Genomic DNA, 20088 nt, shown 5'->3' with positions numbered 1-20088 from the left:
CATTTTTATTTTTGTTTCCCTGTTGATTCATACACTAGGTAAATGTCATCTGCAAATATCTTTCTGATTTGTCTTTTGAATTTTATTATTTTTGGAAGACTTACATAATTCAAAAACTTTTAAATAGTCTAAATTTACAAATATTGTTCTTTTCAACTATGATACTTTCTTTGTTTGATTTCTCTCCTCCTTCCTTCCATCCTCCCTTCCTTTTCTCCCTTCCTCCCTCCCTTCCTGCCTTCTCTTCCTCCCAGAACTCTCTCCTTATTTTGGCATTTTTAGATCACTTGGATTTTATTTCGGTGTAAGGTGTGAGGTTGGGATTTAATTCGACTTCTTCCCAATGGTTATCAAGTTGTCCCAATTATTGCTTGAATCAGACATCTGTTCCCCACTAATGTTTGAAATACCACATCTACATCTACTATGTATCATATGAAACTCTAAAAGGATATAATGACCCCCTCCCCATGAAGGGAGCTAATATGAAACATCAAAAGTTTTCTAGACAAATCTACCTTATTTTTGAGCAGCCAGTGACATAAGATGGTTGGTCAGTGAACAGGTAAGCCCCTTAAAACAAGCAACAAACCCAAGGAAAGGACAAGGTACTCAATTTGGGAAGAGGCAAAAAGAATTAAGGTCCTAGCTAAACTCACCCTCTAAGGATGTCAACTGATTGTCAATAATAACACTTAAATAGTGCTTACTCTGGGCAGGGACCATTCTTAGTGTTTTGCCTCTATTGAAAAGATGCTGTAGTTCTATCAAGCTAAAATGCTTCTGTTCTAAATACCACATCTTAAGAACCAGGGTGCTGGACATCTTCCATTTGCCTTTCCACTCTGTTTTGTGCCCAGGGAGGCTGACTGTGTGGAAGATATCCCTCAATTCTCCCAATAACCCTACTCAGGCAGTATTAGTATTACCATCACTGTTTTATAAATGAGTAAATTGAGTCCAGACAAGTTAAGTAACTTGTGTAAGGCCACACAGTAATCTGTGCTGGGGTTTGAGCTCTGGCAAGTAGGCTCCTACCCCCTGAGCTAAGTTGCCTTTTGATCTCATAGCACCCAGCGCACAGGGAATGGTGAAGCGAGAAATCCTGAGCTGCGAGTCAGGAGATGCAGATACAAACCCTGGTTCTGCACTTGCATGTTGGGTAACCTTGGGTACAACATGCAAAACTTGCAACTTTTACTTCCCCCAGCCTATGGTTTCTCATCTAGCTGCCTTATAAACTTGAAACACAGAAAATTGATGTTGTGTGATACATACAGTACATACATACTGAATCTACATACAGTATCACACAACATCAATACAATTTACTGTTCTCTCGAGGTGTAATCATTCTTCCTAGAAAATGAGCCAGTCTTTGTTTCTTATTTTTATTATAAACGTTAAGTGGAGAACGCACTCTCAGCAATGGCTATGCCAATCGATATACCTGGGCATTTTTCCACAGCAAATGACTTCAACTGCACTGTCACATGTCTGACATCCTCTTCTTTTTGAGACTCTGCAATTTCTGTGTCATCCTCACTTGCTTCTTCCACTTCATCAGCTGCTCCATGCACTTTTATGCTGGTCTGTACTTTGGTCAGTAATTGCTTAGAAAATTGCTTCTGGATCAGTTCATTACAGGTTGCCACCTCATCACCCATTGTAACAAAATTTTCAAAATCTACTGCTTTGAATTCTGCCATGGGAGATGGACTATCTGATGGGACCAAAACATCATGCTCTTGTGCTGTGGCAATCCAACTGTTTTTTTTATTAAGTCATATATACATAGATCATGAATACATTTATGCCTTTGTGTGTTTCAATGTGTTGATTATTTGTACAAATCAGAGTGCTTACTTCCTACTAATTAACATATCTTTCACCTCATTTACTTAATCACAGTGTTAAGACATTTGTGTTCAATACTTGATAGATTTGACTTGTACCCTTGCAATATGCTCCATAGGCGTGGTCCCACCATTAACCCTCCCTCTATCGAACCACCCCCTGCCTTTCCATCCCCCTCCTCTTCCTGCCTTCATCCTGGGCTATAGTTGAGATTTATCTCTCATATGAAAGTGCGAGTGATTATAAATTGGTTTCATAGTAGTACTGAGTATATTGGATTTTTTTTCCATTCCTGAGATACTTCACTAAGAATATTTTCCAGCTTCATCCATGTAAACGTAAAAGAGGTAAAGTCTCAATCTTTTTTTTTTTTTATTGTTGGGGATTCATTGAGGGTACAATAAACCAGGTTACATTGATTGCATTTGTTAGGTAAAGTCCCTCTTGCAATCATGTCTTTCCCCCAAAAGGTGTGGCACATACCAAGGTCCCCCCCTTCCCTCTCTCTGCTCTTCCTACTCCCCCTTCTTTCTGTCTCTGCTCTCCCCTTTCCCCACCCCCACTGTGACCTTAATTGTCATTAATTGTCCTCATATCAAAATTGAGTACATAGGATTCATACTTCTCCATTCTTGTGATGCTTTAGTAAGAATAATGTGTTCTGCTTCCATCCAGATTAATACAAAGGATGTAATTTTTTTAATAGCTGAATAGTATTCCATGGTGTACATATACCACAGCTTGTTAATCCATTCCTGGGTTGGTAGGCATTTAGGCTGTTTCCACATTTTGGCGATTGTAAATTGAGCTGCAATAAACAGTCTAGTGCAAATGTCTTTATGATAAAAGGATTTTTTTCCTTCTGGGTAGATGCCCAGTAATGGGATTGCAGGATCAAATGGGAGGTCTAGCTTGAGTGCTTTGAGGTTTCTACATACTTCCTTCCAAAAAGGTTGTACTAGTTTGCAGTCCCACCAGCAGTGTAGAAGTGTTCCTTTCTCTCCACATCCACGCCAGCATCTGCAGTCTTGAGATTTTGTGATGTGGGCCATTCTCACTGGGGTTAGATGGTATCTCAGGGTGGTTTTGATTTGCATTTCTCTAACAGATAGGAATGATGAACATTTTTCATATGTTCGTTAGCCATTCATCTGTCTTCTTTAGAGAAGGTTCTATTCATGTCTCTTGCCCATTGATAAATGGGATTGTTGGCTTTTTTCATGTGGATTAATTTGAGTTCTCTATAGATCCTAGTTATCAAGCTTTCGTCTGATTCAAAATATGCAAATATCCTTTCCAATTGTGTAGGTTGTCTATTTGCTTTGGTTGTTGTCGCCTTAGCTGTACAGAAGCTTTTCAGTTTAATGAAGTCCCATTTGTTTATTTTTGTTGTTGTTGCAATTGCCATGGCAGTCTTCTTCATGAAGTCTTTCCCCAGGCCGATATCTTCCAGTGTTTTTCCTATGCTTTCTTTGAGGATTTTTATTGTTTTGTACCTTAAATTTAAGTCCTTTATCCATCTTGAATCAATTTTTGTGAGTGGGGAAAGGTATGGGTCCAGTTTCAGTCTTTTACATGTGGATATCCAGTTCTCCCAACACCATTTATTGAATAGGGAGTCTTTCCCCCACGGTATGTTCTTGTTTGGTTTATCAAAGATTAGGAGGTTGTAAAATGTTAGTTTCATTTCCTGGTTTTCTAATCGATTCCAAGTGTCTATGTTTCTATTTTTATCCCAGTACCATAATGTCTTGAGCACTATGGCTTTGTAGTACAGACTAAAATCTGGTATGGTGATGTCCCCAGCTTTATTTTTATTACTAAGAACTGCCTTAGCTATACGGGTTTTTTTTCTGGTTCCATACAAAACGCAAAATCATTTTTTCCAAATCTTGAAAGTACGATGTTGCTATTTTAATAGGAATGGCATTGAATAGGTAGATTGCTTTGGGAAGTATAGACATTTTAACAATGTTGATTCTTCTCATCCATGAGCATGGTATGTTCTTCCATTTGTTAGTATCCTCTGCTATTTCCTTTCTGAGGATTTCATAATTTTCTTTATAGAGGTCCTTCACCTCCTTTGTTAGGTATATTCCTAGGTATTTCATTTTCTTTGAAACTATGGGAGTTGTGTCCTTAATTAGCTTCTCATCTTGCCTGTCCTTGTTAAAGGCTACTAACTTGTGGACATTGATTTTATATCCTGAGACATTACTGTATTTTTTGATAACTTCCAGGAGTCTTGTAGTTGAGTCTTTGGGACTCTCTAAGTATAAGATCACGTCATCAGCAAAGAGGGAAAGTTTGACCTCCTCTGCTCCCATTTGGATTCCCTTTATTTCCTTGTCTTGCCTGATTGTATTGGCTAGAACTTCCAGGACTATGTTGAATAGTAAAGGTGACAGAGGACAACCTTGTCTGGTTCCACTTCTAAGAGGAAAAGCTTTCAGTTTTACTCCATTCCGTAAAATATTAGCTGTGGGTTTGTCATAGATAGCTTCAATCAGTTTTAGAAATGTGCCACCTATGCCTATACTCTTCAGTGATATAATTAGAAAAGGATGCTGGATTTTATTGAATGCTTTTTTTGCATCTATTGAGAGGATCATATGGTCTTTATTTTTGCCTCTGTTAATATGGTAGATAACGTTTATGGACTTGTGTGTGTTAAACCAGCCTTGCATCCCTGGGATGAAACCTACTTGATCATGATGTATGACTTTTTTGATGATAAGCTGTAATCTATATACTAGGATTTTGTTGAGAATTTTTGCATCTATATTCATGAGTGAAATTGGTCTGAAATTTTCCTTTTTAGTTGGGTCTTTTCCTGGTTTTGGTATCAGGGTGATGTTTGCTTCATAGAATGTGTTGGGGAAGATTCTTTCCTCCTCAATTTTTTGGAATAATTTCTGCAGTACAGGAATAAGCTTGTCCTTGAAGGTTTGATGGAATTCTGGTATGAAGCCATCTGGACCAGGGCATTTTTTTGGTTGGAAGCTTTTTTATTGTTTCTTTAATCTCAGTTCTTGAAATTGGTCTGTTCAGGAGCTCTATTTCTTCCTGGCTAAGTCTAGGGAGAGGGTGTGATTCCAAATATTGATCCATTTCCTTCACATTGTCAAATTTCTGGGCATAGAGTTTCTGGTAGTATTGGTAGATGATATCTTGTATCTCTGTGGGATCAGTTGTTATTTCCCCTTTATCATTTCTGATTGAGGTTACTAGAGATTTTACTTTTCCATTTCTAGTTAGTCTGGCCAAAGGTTTATCTATTTTATTTATTTTTTTAAAAAACCAACTCCTTGTTTCAGTAATTTTCTGAATAATTTTTTTGTTTTCACTTTCATTGATCTCTGATTTAATTTTGGATATTTCTTTTCTTCTGCTGAGTTTAGGCTTAGATTGTTCTTCTTTTTCCAATTCCATAAGATGGCTTGTGAGTTTGTTGATGCACTTTCTTTCTGTTTTTCAGATGTAGGCATCTAAAGCAATAAATTTTCCTCTCAAAACTGCTTTTGCTGTATCCCACAGATTTTGGTAGCTTGTGTCTTCATTGTTGTTATGCTCAAGGAAGTTAATGATTTCCTGTTTCTTTTCTTCCTGCACCCAACTGTCATTCAACAGAAGGCTGTTTAATTTGCATGCCTTTGTGTGAGGTTGAATGTTTTTGTTAGAGTTGAGTTTCACCTTTAGTGCCTTACTGTCTGAGAAGATGCACGGTAAAATTTCAATTCTTTTGATTCTGTTGAGGTTTGTTTTGTGTCCTAGGATATGATCAATTTTGGAGACTGTTCCATGGGGTGATGAGAAGAATGTATATTCTTTATCTTTGGGATGTAGTGTTCTACATGTGTCCATCAAGCACAGTTGTTCTAGGGTCTCATTTAAATCTCTTATATCTCTGTATAATTTCTGTTTAGAGGATCTGTCCAGCTCTGTAATAGGAGTGGTAAAGTCCCCTGTTATGATGGTATTATCAGATATCATATTGCTCAGACTGAGTAAGGTCTGTTTCAAGAATCTGGGAGCATTTAACATGGGTGCATAATATTTAGAATTAAAATGTCTTGTTGTATTTTTCCCTTGACCAATATAAAGTGACCATCTTTGTCTTTTTTGACTTTAGTTGCTTTAAATCCACATGTATCTGAAAATAAGGTTGCAACTCCTCTTTTCTTCTGAATTCCATTTGCCTGAAAAATTGTCTTCCAACCCCTGACTCGGAGCTTGAATTTGTCTTTTGAAGCCAGGTGTTTCTTGCAGACAGCAAATGGATGGCTTGTATTTTTTAATCCAGTCAGCCAATCTATGTCTCTTCAGTGGGGAATTCAAGCCATTAACATTTATTGAGATAATTGATAAGTGTGGTAGTGTTTTATTCATCTTATTTTGTGAGAGTCCGTGGCTTAGTTTTATCTTTTGCATCAGTGTGGAAGCTAGGTTCTGTTCTTTAATTTCTGAGTTCTTACTTTGCTGTTGATCCATTATGATGGTCAGTGTGTAGAACAGGTTCAAATATTTCTTGTAGAGCTGGTCTTGTTGTGGCGAATATCCTCAATGTTTGTATATCCATAAATGATTTGATTTCTCCATCAATTCTAAAGCTTAGCTTAGCAGGATATAGAATTCTGGGCTGAAAATTGTTCTGTTTAAGTAGATTAAAGATAGATGACCATTGTCTACTTGCTTGGAAAGTTTCATTAGAGAAGTCTGCAGTCACTCTGATGGATTTGCCCCAGTAGGTCAACTGGCGCTTACTCCTGGCAGCTTGCAGAATCTTTTCTTTTGTCTTGACTTTGGACAGGTTCATCACAATGTGTCTTGGAGAAGCTCGGTTAGAGTTGAGGCGACTTGGGGTCTGATACCTCTCTGAAAGCAGTGTGTCAGAATCTTTGGTGATATTTGGAAAATTTTCATTTGTAATATTCTCTAGTATGGCTTCCATTCCTCTGGGGCATTCTTCTTCCCCTTCTGGAATTCCTATAACTCGTATGTTGGAATGCTTCATAAAGTCCCATAATTCTGACAATGAACTTTCTGCTTTCTCTCTTCTTTTCTGCCTCTTTAACTATATGAGTTATCTCAAGAACTTTGTCCTCTACCCCTGAAATTCTTTCTTCTGCATGGTCTAATCACTATTGCATCTTTAAGTTCCCTAATTGACTGCTTCAGTTCCTTCAGCTCTGCTATATCTTTTCTGTATTCTTCATATCGTTCGTCTCTTATTTGATTCTGTTTTTGGATTTCCTTTTGGTTATTTTCCACTTTATTAGCAGTTTCTTTCATTGTTTCCATCATTTCCTTCATTGTTTTCATAATGTGAATTCTAAATTCCCTGTCATTCCTAACATTTCTTTATAGGTGGAATCCTCTGCAGTAGCTACCTCATGGTCCCTTGGAGGGGTTGCTCTGTACTGGTTCTTCATGTTGCCAGGAGTTTTCTGCTGATTCTTCCTCATGAGTGATTTCTTTTATCTGTTTCCTTGCCCTAATTTTCCTTTCACTTCCTCTTGCTCTTTAAGTTGCCTTGCCTGTGGACTAGGGTTTCGATGAGTCCTTTTGGGACAGGACCAGAAGGATGAGAAGGTTGAAGAGCAAGAAGGGATAAAAGAAGGAAAAGAAAAAAGAGAAAGGAGAGGGGGTGCTTAAAAGGGAATATTGACGAAGAGAGGCACAGAAAGAGGGAGACAGAGCAATATAGGTGTACAGTAGGGTTGACACAACCTTAAAAAATACCCAACCTCTGGGGGTGCTGGGTTGGGTGGTTCCCTTGAGGTCGGCAGCTCTTTGCTAGCCTGATCGGACACAGTATCCCATCTCCACCAAGTAGAGAGGAAAGACAAAAATGCTATAAATCAAACCAAAACAAGCAAACAGAAAACTTTATGGGATAAAATTGGGTAAAAAACCAAATAATAGGGGTAGAAACACTAGGAAAAATGAAGTTATAATTATTGAAAAAGGTAGAATGGGAAATTGTATTTAAACTAGAAAAATGGAGAAAGAAAAAAGAAAAATCTAGGGAAAAGGTTGAAATTAAAAAACAAAACAACAACAATAAAAAATAAAAACAAACAAAGAAAAAAACCAAAAACGAAGCAGTATATATATCTTGTTGAATATTGTCTGGACAACAGGTGATCTTTTGGGGTATAAGATGTTAATCACAATGCTGTTACAACTGGAGGCCTCCGCTGATTTCTCAAACCCCACAGGTTGGAGACCCTAAATCTCTCTTCAGCCCTCTTAAAAGGCACTAAACTTCTAAACTTGGCTAAGCAGAAGCTTTCCCAGGAAAGTGCTTGTTGCTGGGATCATTGCTGAAGTGGCTATCCACTTACCCAGTGTGCCAAAACCAGTCTCACTCTGCCCCTGAAGGTTAAGGCTGTAAAGTGGCTCAGTCCCTGCCTTTAGGCTGCTTAGTCACTAGATTACTAGCTCCTGCCCAATCCTTGCTCTGTGACCCTGAGGGCAGAGCTTGCCGGGGCAGTTCTCTCACAATGGCTTCCTGTGGCCCACAGCTGAACATTATTAGCTCCATCCGGCTCGGGGGCTCAGTCTGGGACCCTAGACAATGCCCAAAGTTCTCCGCACTCCTGCCCAAGCTCTCCCCAAGGTAGTTCAACTGAGTGCCAAGTCCAAAACACAAAAACAGCTCACAGGTAAGGCCTTTCCCATTTGCAGTCTCACTGCTGCTGTACTTACAGCTGCCGGGGGGATTAGATAGATCGAACACACGCAACCACTTGCCAGTTTTCCACTGTTTTTGTCCTTGTCTTGGGGTCCAGAAGTCTCTCGCCGACTCCCTGTGTCCTCAAAGGGATGATTATAGGCAGATGCCACCAGCCAGAGGTGCCTGAAGTCTTGTCACCTCAGACCCACGGTGCCCAGTTGCAAGGAAGCTGTTACTCGGCCACCATCTTGCTCTCTCCCAATCTCAATCTTTTTTAATGCTGCATAATATTCCATGGTATACATATACCATAATTTATTAATCCATTCATGTGTCGATGGGCACTTGGGCTTCTTCCTAGTCTTGGCAATTATTAATTGAGCTGCAATAAACAATCTGGTTCAAATATCTTTATTGCCAAGTGATTTTTAGTCTTTTGTATATACACCTAGTAGAGGAATTGCAGGATCAAACTGCAGGTCTACATTTAGATCCCTGAGTGTTCTCCAAACTTCCTTCCAAAAGGAACATACTAGCCTGCATTCCCATCAACAGTGCAAAAGTGTTCCCTTTTCTCCACATCCATGCCAACATCTATAGTTTTGGGATTTTGTGATGTGGGCTACACTTACTGGAGTTAGATGATATCTCAGAGTTGCTTTGGTTTGCATTTCTCTGATGATTAAAGATGATAAGCATTTTTTCATGTGTCTGTAGACGGTGAGCCTATCTTTTTCAGAGAAGCTTCTATTCATGTCTCTTGCCCACAATGAAATGGGATCATTTGTTCTTTTCTTATTAATAAGTTTGAGGCAATCCAACTTTCTTGAAACACTTCTGTATCATTTCTGGCTGAAATCTATTCCAAGCAGAACTGATCCAGAGGACAGCATCCAGAGTGTTACCTGAGGCTGCAGATGAAGTTGTTTCCACAGGAGGACCATGAGTTTGTGTTTTAGTAATGACCCACTGCAGGAGCTGGGCTCAGTAGTGCATTTTAAATGTTTTGATGATGTCATTCGACCAAGACATTTTGATGTCTTGGTCAAGAAGTTGGATTTTTAAAGTCATGTTTGGAGGCAAAAATTTTAGTGTCGTGTTTGTGAGATGATTGACTTGTGGGTGGCCAGGACAGTTGTCTGCTGTTGGTAGAATAAACCATTACTTCTTCATTTCTCAGTTGATACCTCTTATGTACTCCTCAAATAGAGCCCCAGTCGTCCACACGCAGCTCTTTGATCTCTAAGTGTCATGAAGGTCTTTGGGTTTCAAGTTCTTGCAGGCACATGGCTTTGCCAATTTACCAATCTCCAAAGGCTTTAGTTTCTCTCCAGCTGAGCTAGGGCAAAGCAGAACTGTGAAACATTCCTTGGAAATTTTTCTGCTTTTACATTTGTTACCTCATTCATGATGAGGCTCCTGTCAGGTATCACCTTGAACAAGAGTCTGCACCCTTCGGCGTTATAGATGTTGTCATCTTTGAAGCTTCTGGCAAAGTGGTAACTTTTTGAGGAACTCTTCCACAACTTCAACTGACCTGCATTGGATTCACCACACAGGACTTTATGAGAGATCTCATGTTAAAGTTTAAATTTCTCAAGCCAACCACTTGATATTTGGAAATCTGCCATCCTGAATTCCTCTGCGAATATTTTAGCAACTTCTTGGATCACTGGCCCAGAGATTCAGGAGTTAACTGCCCTCTTTTGTTTGAACCAGCTTCATGTGGCTTCACTGACTTCCTCCAAGGAAGTTTTCCTCCTTTTCTGCTGTGGGTCTCCACTTTCCCTGACCATATCTCTCCAAGTACTCACATTTACATTTTTGGATGTTGCTAACTGTGGTCCTGCTAACACCAAAATGTTCTGCTGTCTTTCTTTGGCTGCTGCTTTACAGAAAGCAGAGACGATCAATGCAGTTTGGAGTTCTTTCCTTTGGGCCGTATCATGTCTTGATTAACTGTAAAATTTTTCATCAATTATATAGGATGTACCTACAATTCAGACCAGTCCTTCCAGTTGAAAAAACTCTTCTGCAACACATGATAAACATGATAGGATATTAGGCCTAATCCAACATGTGGTAATAATGAAATGTGAGAAAAGAACTTAAACTGAAGAAAAAAATGAGGCAACTGAGGAGCAAAGCCCATACTTTCTCCCCTGTGGTGTAGAGTGGATTCAACTGGTTGCATTTTAGAAGGTAAATTAATATTGTGTGTCACAGTCCATGTGGTCAAGGTACAACTTGTAGAGATGATGTACGTAGAGGTCAGTTTTCCATTGAGTACATGTGATGTGGTGCATGCCTGGTCTAATTAGGTCAACTTTAGGAGGTGGTCAATGTAGGAAAAGTGGTCATCTATGGAGGTTCTACTGTAAATGAAAATTAAGTTTAGCAGTTTACAGCACACAGTTGGTGCTCAATAAAAAGTAGCTTTTATCTAAATCTGAGGCTTGAACCCATGTCTTTAAAGCCTAATTCCATTGCTCTTTTTTCTGCAACTGAAGCATTACAACGTGGCGAGCTGATCCAAGACATCATGCATAATAAGCCTTGTCTGTTTCATAATCTAACCACAGATCTTAAGTGTGTCTGGATAGAGGTCAAAAGGCTCAACTCTAGGCCTTTCCCATCAAACCTGCCTTCCAGCATCCACCAGCAGACTTTGTTCTGCTAGAGAAGCAGGTGCGGCCCTGAGCACTGTGGATGGAACTACCTCCCTCAAGCCTAATAGCAGTAGCAGGTTGTCCTGGGGGGCAGATGCTTTGCATGGTTCACCCCAGACAGCACTGTCCTCCTGAAGCCTAGGGACCTCCTCCAGGGATGCCAGTAAGCAGAGGTTGTGTGGTTAAATTCTAACTCTACATGGGCCACCATGTTGTTCAAGAGCTTCCCCCCAGCCTGTACATCAGACTCCCCATCTGTAAAATGAGAGAGTTGGACCAGATTTGTGCCTCTTAAACTTTTTTTATTTTTAAAATATTTATTTATTTAGAAACAGGGGTCTCCCTCTGTTGCCTGGGCTAAAATGCAGTGATGGCATCAGAGCTCACTGCAACGTCAAAGTCCTGGGCTAAAGTAATCCTGCTACCTCAGCCTCCTGAGTAGCTGGGACTACAGGCACTTGCCATCATGCCCAGCTAATTTTTCTATTTTTTTGTAGAGATAAGATCTTACTATGTTGCCCAGGCTGGCATGGAACTCTAGGGCTCAGCTGATTCTTCCAATTGAGCCTCCTAAGGAGCTCAGCTTACAGGCGTGAGCCACTGCACCCAGATTTCTAGACTGTTTGACTTGTGGTCTCTTTTGAAAATATTTGATAAAAAGCTCTGAACCAACTTGCCATGGTAAAACAAACAACAACAAAAAATGTGGCTTGTACTCTATCCTTCTATGGGGGATGCAAAATTATTCTTTTCCCTTTGCCAGGCACCAGCAGAGGGAGTTGCAGATTAACCTAGAATACGATTTCCAATCTCTTTAGCCTTTGGGTTCATGTGTAAACACTACCTAGGAGAAGCTCTGCAAAACTCCTAAACTAGACCAGATTCTACTATCCTAAGCACTTTCAGCACCCTGAATTTCTTCTTTAGAACACTTACCATAACTCAAATTAGTTACCTTTGTCTGTTCCATTAGCCTCTGAGCATCATAATGTCAAAAATATGTCTCGTAACAAAGTCTCTCTCCTTGTCCAAGTCCTAGCCAGACTTCTCTGAACCCTTCTTGTCTGGGCCTCATCTGTGGCCTGGCAACACAAATGACTTTGTTCACACTTCACTCCTGACATTAAAAGGCTTAAACAAACACTAACATAGTTTCTAACAGGTCAGGGCTTCATCCCTAGGGTGATCCTAAGATAGCTTCTCTCAGTGCCTGGCTGAGAAGCTCGGGGTGCCAAAAGAGCTTATAGTCCAGCAGACACCTGACCGTAGGCCCTAACCATTGTTTCTTAGAGCATTTACTAAAATGGGCTTACAGTTGTAAATCCTTCCTCTGTCCCTTTGAGATGTACATATATTTCCTACAATTCAGGAGTGTCCTCCTCGAGGATTTGAAAGCCATTCATTCAAAATGTAATTGTTAGGCCGGAGTGGTGGCTCACACCTGTAATCCTACGACTCTGGGAGGCTGAGGTGAGTGGATTGCCTGAGCTCAGGCGTTCTAGACCAGCCTGAGCAAGAGTGAGACCCTGTCTCTAAAAAATTGCCGGGTGTCCTAGTAGGCGCCTATAGTCCCAGCTACTTGGGAGGCTGAGGCAAGAGGATCGCTTGAGCCCAGGAGTTTGAGGTTCCTATAAGCTATGATACCACAACACTCTAACCAGGGTGACAGAGTGAGACTCTGTCTCAAAAAATAATAACAAAATAAAATAAATAAAATGTAATTGTCATAAAGGGTAGGGCCTCTGTCTCCCAGTTTTCCTGGGAGGATGAAATCTTACCTTTGATAATTGCCAGCTAACAGACACAGCTGGCCTAATTAGCATTTATACTGACCATCCCTTTGCAATTTTTCATGTTCCTAATTCTACTGAGTCTCCGCCCCATGCCCTCCATTTAAAATGCCCAATCAGCATTGAGTTCAGTTCACAAAGGACTCTCTTCCCTATTGCAATAGTATATTACTGATTAAAATCTGTCCTTACTACTTTAACTAGTGCCCAGCTTTGGGTATGTTTTGCACTTGCTCAATATGATGTTTGGCACATGGTAGATGCTCAGTAGGTATTTCCTGAATGAGAAACTGTTGATGAAAGTCACCCATTTGTTTCAGGTATCCTCTGCTGCATAACATCCCAAAACTTCATGGTGTAAAAGCACCACCATCTATCTTATTGTGCTTATGGATTCTGTGGGTCAGGAATTAGAAAAGGGCATGTTTCCTTTGTGTTCCATTCTTTCTGGGGCCACAGCTAAAATAACTGGAACAGCTGGAGGTGACATGAATGACTAGGGAAAAGCCACTTCCAGGATGGCTTGTTCACTCATCTGTCTGATGCCTGGGCTGACTGGGAATTGGACTCAGCTGGCATACTTGACAGGGTGTCTACTGGTGACCTCTTCAACATGGTGGTACCAGGATAGTCAGATTTATTCCCTGGCACCTCAAAGCTTCAAGAATGGTAATTCTAAGAACGAAGTGGCAGCTTCATAGTCTTTTATACCTCACCTCGGAGGTCACAGAGCTTTGCTTTAAGCATATTCTGTTGATTGAAGTAGTTATATGTCTACCTTATTCAGAGGAATAATGAGGAATTTGCAGCTGTATTTTATTTATTCATTTATTTTTTTGAGACAGAGTTTCACTTTGTCACCCTCAGTAGAGTGATGTGGTGTCATAGCTCACAGCAACCTCCAACTTGGAGGCTCAAGGGATTCTCTTGTCTCAGTCTCCTGAGTAGCTAGGACTACAGGCTCTCACCACAAGGCTCCGCAATTTTTAGAGATGGGGTCTCGCTCTTGCTCTCAGGCTATTCATGAACTCCTGAGCTCAGGTGATCTGCCAGCCTTGGCCTCCCAGAATGCTAGGATTACAGGCATGAGCCACTGTGCCTGGACTACAGCTTTGTTTTAAAGCCACCAGGCTACCAGAGCCAGATTTGGGGGGAATTCTTTTCAATTAATCCTTTGTGTCAGTTAGGGTTAGATTTGATTGTATGGGACAAAAAACACACAGAGACAGTGGTTCAAATGAAACAGAAGTTCATTTCTGTTTCACATAAATGAAGTCTGGAGGAGCAGTCAGGATGTCAGTATCCACAGTGTTAGGTGCCTCAGCTCCTGCTGCCTTGTCGTTTCACCATTCTCAGTGGACAACTTTTACCTCATAACCCAACATAGTTGCTTGAGGTCCAATCTTCACATCCACAATCCAACCAGTAGGAAGAAGGAAAGGTAAAGAAGTTTCGTTTTAGGAATTATCTCAGAAGTTCCCCCAGATACCATTTGTAGCCCATTGGCAGCACACTTAGTCACATGGCCGTGCCTAGCTGCAAGGGAGGCTGAGAAATCTAGCCTTTATTCTACCCAGAGAAATAGACAAGCAAATAAATCAAGGTTTCTACAGTCAAGGAAGAAGGGGAGAATGGATATTGGCAGACATCCCACAGTTCTGCATGCCTGCTTACTCCTTTCTATTTCCTGTTATGCCACCTGGCCAGCTATGACTCTGGACAGTTTTATTCTTTGGCCTTATTATCTGTTCCTCTGGTATATTGGGAGGAGGATACTGCAATCTAATAAGGAAGCTTGAAGTTTAAACGCATGTCTGCATTCTGGTTTCAGGGAGAACTGGAGCCCCACCCAGTCAGCCTCTTTTTTTTCTTTTCTATCAGATTTCCTGGGATTTCGGAGGAGATTTTGCAAACTTCCAGAGGCCCTTTCAACAAGTCCTGAGGAATTTCTCTTCGTTATGTTTTGGGAGTAACCTTTCCCTGCACTTAAGACTATGCCTTCCATCAGATACCTCCCGTGGTTCAAACAGATACCTAAGGAAGTTGAATGTGAGATGTGGAGCCATCCAGTAAGTGAGTACTTACTGTGTGTTTGACATTGTACCAAGTTCTAGGATCAGTAAGCGACTGCAGCTCATACTCTAAGGCCATTACGTTCTTTTTGTTACCAGGCCAGGGTGTAAATTAAACACAGTTTGATGTATTGAGTGTCATAATGAAGTGTGATGGTGGTATGGGTTGAATTGTCTCCCTCACTCCTCACACAAGGACATGTTGAAGTCCTAACCCCTAATACCTGTGAATGTGACCTTATTTGGAAATAGGGTCTTTACAGATGTAACAGTTAAAAATGAAGTTATTAAAATGGGCCCTAATCCAGTATGGATTAAAAAAAGGGTAGAAGAGACACACAGACACACATTGGGAGAAGGCCACATGATACAGGAGGCAGAGACTGGAGGGTGCATCCATGGGCCCAGGAATGCCAGCAATTGCCCACAACACCAGAAACTGAGAGAAAGGTATGAAACATTTCTCCCCTACAGCCTTCAGAAGGCATAGGGCCCTGCTGACACCTTAATGTCAGGCTTCTAGTCTCCAAAACTGTGGGAGAACAAATTTTGATTGTTTTAAGGAGCCCAGTTTGTGGTATGTTATTATAACATCCCTGGGTAACTAATAATAGGTGGTCATTTTGATGTGCCACTTTGGGTAGGCTATCATCTCATTACTCAATCAAACACTAATCCTGGGGTTGCTATGAAGGTATTTTGTAGATGTCTATAATAAAAGGTTAGGGCGCCAGCCCCATATGCTGGAGGTGGTGGGTTCAAGCCCTGCCCCAGCCAAAAAAAAAAACTACAAAAAAAAAAAAAAAAAAAGAAAAGAAAAGGAGATTTATCAGGGCAGGCCTGATTCAATCAGTTGAATTGAGGTTGCCCTGAAAAATCCAAAATTCTGCTTGTGGAGTGTAGCTTCAGCTGATGTGAAGGAGTTTCAGCCTTCCCTTCCTGATGGCCTGCCCTGTGGACTTCAGACTTACTAGACCTCACAACTGCATAAGCTAATTCCTTGTGATAATTCTCTTAATATATCTCTTACTGGTCTGTTTCTCTGGCAGATCCCTGACTAATACACAAAAGGATGATGTAATCTTGAAATACATTTGCCTAAAAATTTGTGGTGCCACTGAAGGTTTCCGGGGCAGTGGTTTTTTGGCAGGGTATTGAAGGATGGGTCAAATTTTGCTAGGTGGGAAAGGACATTTCAAGCAGAGGGAGCAGTATGTGCAAAGGCCCGGAGTGGTAAAGCCTCTTCTCCCTCCTCCCCAGTGGCTAGAGATATAAGTGACAGAGTTTATCCTGATTACTCAGGTTTTTGTCCTGCCCCTTGTATTTTGTCCCTAGGAGAGAGCCACACCCCTAGTCTTGGCCCTATTAAATATTTCCAGCACCCTAATGGCTCCTACATTCTCTCAATGACCCTAAAGGAAACCTGGAGCCCAAGCCCTGGGATACTTAATGCGAATGAATGACTGGGGGCAGCGGTGTGATCATACGTGTGTGCAAGCCTGCATATTTCTGAGGGGAGAGTTCATTCCTTTGCTCAGCTTCTTGGAGGTTTCTAAAGTGGGGAATAAGAAACACAGCTAAGGACGAATAGGGTGACAGCAGAGGGTTTGCTGTTCAAGGGCCAGGAACAGTATGGCAGAGGGTAGGTCTACAGGAGTCAGTGAGGCAGCCTGGTGTCTTAATCTCATTGCACCTCAGGCTCCTCATCTGTAAAATGGAGTTGATAATCCTAGATGTTAATCCTTTTGTTGGACTCTGTAAAGATCCGATGAGATAATGGCAGTTTTCCTGCGTGCTTACCACGTTCCAGACGTTGAACTAAAGGTCTACAGGCAGTTAGCTCCTTAACTTCGCACAGCGGCTGGAGAGGGAGGGTGCAAGTCCCTGGCAGCCCACGTGGGGCCCCAGTGGAACCATCACCCTGCCGCCTGGGGGGGCTGCGTTCGCGCCGGCCGGCGGCAGGGCAGGGCGGGGCGGGCCGGAGGCGGGGCGGCGCGGCGGTTCCGGGATCCGGGTCCCGGTCTCCGCCGCGGCCTCGGGGCGCCGACCGCTGGCAGCAGCTGGCGGGCGCATGTGGGGTCGCGCGGCGCGGAGGCGCTGCCCGCGGGGCCCGCGGCGCGGCCGGGAGGCGCTGCTAGTGCTGCTGGCGTTGCTGGCGCTGGCCGGGCTGGGCTCGGTGCTGCGCGCGCGGCGCGCGGCCAGGGCCCCGGAACCCGGACCCCGACGCACCCCGCGCCCCGGGCGGCTGGAGCCGGTCCTGCCGCGGCCACCGCTGCCCCTCGATGCGCTGGGCGCGCGGGGCGAGGCGGTGCGGCTGGACCTGCAGGGCGAGGAGCTGCGGCTGCAGGAGGAGAGCGTGCGGCTGCACCAGATCAACATCTACCTCAGCGACCGCATCTCGCTGCATCGCAGCCTGCCCGAGCGCTGGAACCCGCTGTGAGTCCACAGGTGGCGGGAGGAGCCCTGCCCCGGAGCTCGGGCCCCCGCGGCTCCATCACAGAAGTGGAAGGGGCGTACGTGGGGGGTTCGCGTCTTACTGGGTCTTTCTCAGAAGAAGGCGGTGTAAGGACTCATAGAGGAGGCAAGAAAGTTTAAAAAATGAAAGTAGAAAAACTCCCAGTCTGTTACTAGGGAATCTTAGCTGCCGCTTCCTTGGGAAGTTAACCATTCTGCTCAGAAAAGGGCGGGGGATGGGGCTAAGCAGACAGGTTTAAGGCTAGGCCCCACAACACCCACAGACCAGCTGTGCTCTGCCCTTATCGCTCTGCCTGTGTGGACAGTACGACCCCTCTTCTGGGCGGGGGACTGGCTCAGTTCATTCACGAGTGCGCCTGGGCCCCAGGAACCAAAGGGGTGGGAAGGAGCGCGTTAGGTGAGGTGACAGGTGGCACGGAGCCTCCTTGCCCTCTTCCTGGGTGTTGGACTCCTAGGCTTTGGTGCAGGAAGGCCGGAAGGAGTGAGGGTGGGAAGGACTCCTTCTGGCTGTGGTCCAGCCAGCTCACTCCCGTGGGTGGTGCAGGACTGGAGCCAGCGTGGTCAGAGGCCTAGTTCCTGTTGGAACTGCCCGCTGGACAGGTGGTGCCCCTTGCCTAGGTGAGCCCAAGAGCACAGGCTGGCAGCAGGACGGAGGCTAGGTGGCTACTGTCACCTCTGCACTGGGTCTCCCTCTCTCCTTTCCTGGGAGGTGGCTGGGCTCTCCCAGGGCCATGCGTTAGCCCCTTCCTTTCAGACTTGGAAGAACTGAGTACTCAGGGGTGAGGGTGGGGAGTGGGATGGCCCCTGCTGGAGCCAATGGGAGTAGCCTGCTGTGTACATCAGGCACCTGCTACCCCTTACCCTTTGTGCTACTCCTGGTTTACAGGTGTGTAGATAGGTTCAGAGAGGACAGATGACTCACCCAAGGCCCCACAGCTGGAGAGTGGTGGAACTGGCATTGGGAATGTGGCCCTAGGGATTTTAGGGGACTGCTCCAAAGTTTGGATGGACTTGAATCTTACTGCCCTATTTTGGTGGATCTCCTCATGCCCAGTCCAATGCTTCTGACTGAGGCATTTTTTTTCACTGTTAATCTTTTTGTATAAAACACTGTTGGGACTGTTAGTAGTTCCCCCCTCAGCCAGTCAGCTTAATTCGTGCTTAGTTCCTTGAAACACCAAGGGTGCTCAGGCAAGGTCTAGCTAGGGGAGACTTCAAGTCAGACCCAGGGTTCAAGCCCAGCCCATATGAGATAAAATCCCTGCTCTTTTGCTCGTCATCTCTGTGATCTTGGGTAAACTATTGAGCTTCTTGAAGCCTCAGTTTCCCCATCTACAAAATAGGGATGGAGGGAGTGCTGGCAGGTGAGGTGAAAGGTGGCTGGGAGGCCAAGTGTGAGGCCTTCCTGGGTTTTGGATTCCTGGGCTTTGAGTGGAGGAAGGCAGACTCATAAAAGTGAATCTCCGTGCTCTCTACATGGAAGTGAGTAGAAAGAACACACTGTAGGAATTAATTCATACAATGCTAACACTTGGGAGCAGCCTGTGCACTCAGTTTTTATTATTTTTTTCCACTTGCCCTGTTGCCAAGAATATACTTAGGAGGTTGCTTTTGAGAGCCATCAGGGATTGGTTGTAAAATTTGTTGTTGTTTTTTTTTCTTCCTGGATCCAACTTCCTTTATTGTCCCAGGTTGTGAGTATCTCTTTGAAACACTGTAGAGGACCTGTGGGGCTTCTGGTATCCTGTTTCCATGGTGACACAGCTGCCGAGTGTCCTATCAGGATTTGCTTATAGATCCTGCTATTGCATTGACCCTGGGAAGTTAATCCAAACTCAGCATGATAAGGAGTGTGAATGCCATCTTATCGTGCACACTCATTCATAGCCCTTTCTGCATCTAATTCCGCAGGAAGGCCTGTTGTGTTATTCTTGCCTAGCCTGGGAGAAAGGTGAGCACGAGCTGTGTGGGTCACAGCCAAGCCAGGCTTTTAGGCATAACATCACTGTGGTCAGTAGGGCCAGGGCCTTGCATAGAGTTTCACTTTTTATTATAGTTCGTACCATATGGGGTGAGGAACTGATCAGAGTCTGGAGATTTTGACTGAGAAATTGACACGGCAGATTATGAGTTCACAGTACAAGGGGGTGGGGGTCCCCTGGGAATCACATTAATAAGCAGAGGGGGAGTTAGGGTCCTTGAATGTTATAAGAGGAAGGGCCCTGAGGAAGCATTCAGTCTAATCAGACAGGAAGAGCCATGCACTCAGGGTCACAGAGCAGATTTGGGGCAGAGCTGGCCTGCAGTCCAGATTTCTTATCTGTTCTTCCCTTTTTCTATTTACTTTGATTATAAAAGCAATACATGTTCACTATAAAAATTTGAACATATACAGTGAAGCAAAAAAGAGAAGTATAGGGCCGGGTGAGATGGCTCATGCCTGTAATCCCAGCACTCTGGGAGGCTGAGGTGGGCGGATCACTTAAGCTCATGAGTTTGAGATCAGCCTGAGCTAGAGGGAGACCCTGCCTCTAAAAATAGCCGGG

General features: G+C 43.3%; 1 protein-coding gene across 2 annotated transcripts in view; it reads left to right on the top strand.

Moving 5' to 3' along the window:
* The window catches only part of GALNT12 (polypeptide N-acetylgalactosaminyltransferase 12), a 64938-nt gene that overhangs the window by 5267 nt on the left and 39583 nt on the right, over nucleotides 1-20088 (top strand). The window contains exon 2 of one of the 2 annotated variants that reach the window (XM_053567917.1): nucleotides 14877-15064. In XM_053567917.1, the coding sequence (XP_053423892.1) occupies nucleotides 14877-15064 (188 nt within the window). Of the gene's footprint in view, nucleotides 1-14876; nucleotides 15065-17074; nucleotides 17504-20088 lie in introns of those variants that run through there. The other variant, XM_053567908.1, reaches the window with a different exon arrangement.

This window comes from Nycticebus coucang, chromosome 2, assembly GCF_027406575.1.
Source record: "Nycticebus coucang isolate mNycCou1 chromosome 2, mNycCou1.pri, whole genome shotgun sequence".
In the NCBI taxonomy this organism is placed as follows: domain Eukaryota; kingdom Metazoa; phylum Chordata; class Mammalia; order Primates; family Lorisidae; genus Nycticebus; species Nycticebus coucang.
This window is presented reverse-complemented; position numbering and strand designations above follow the sequence as displayed.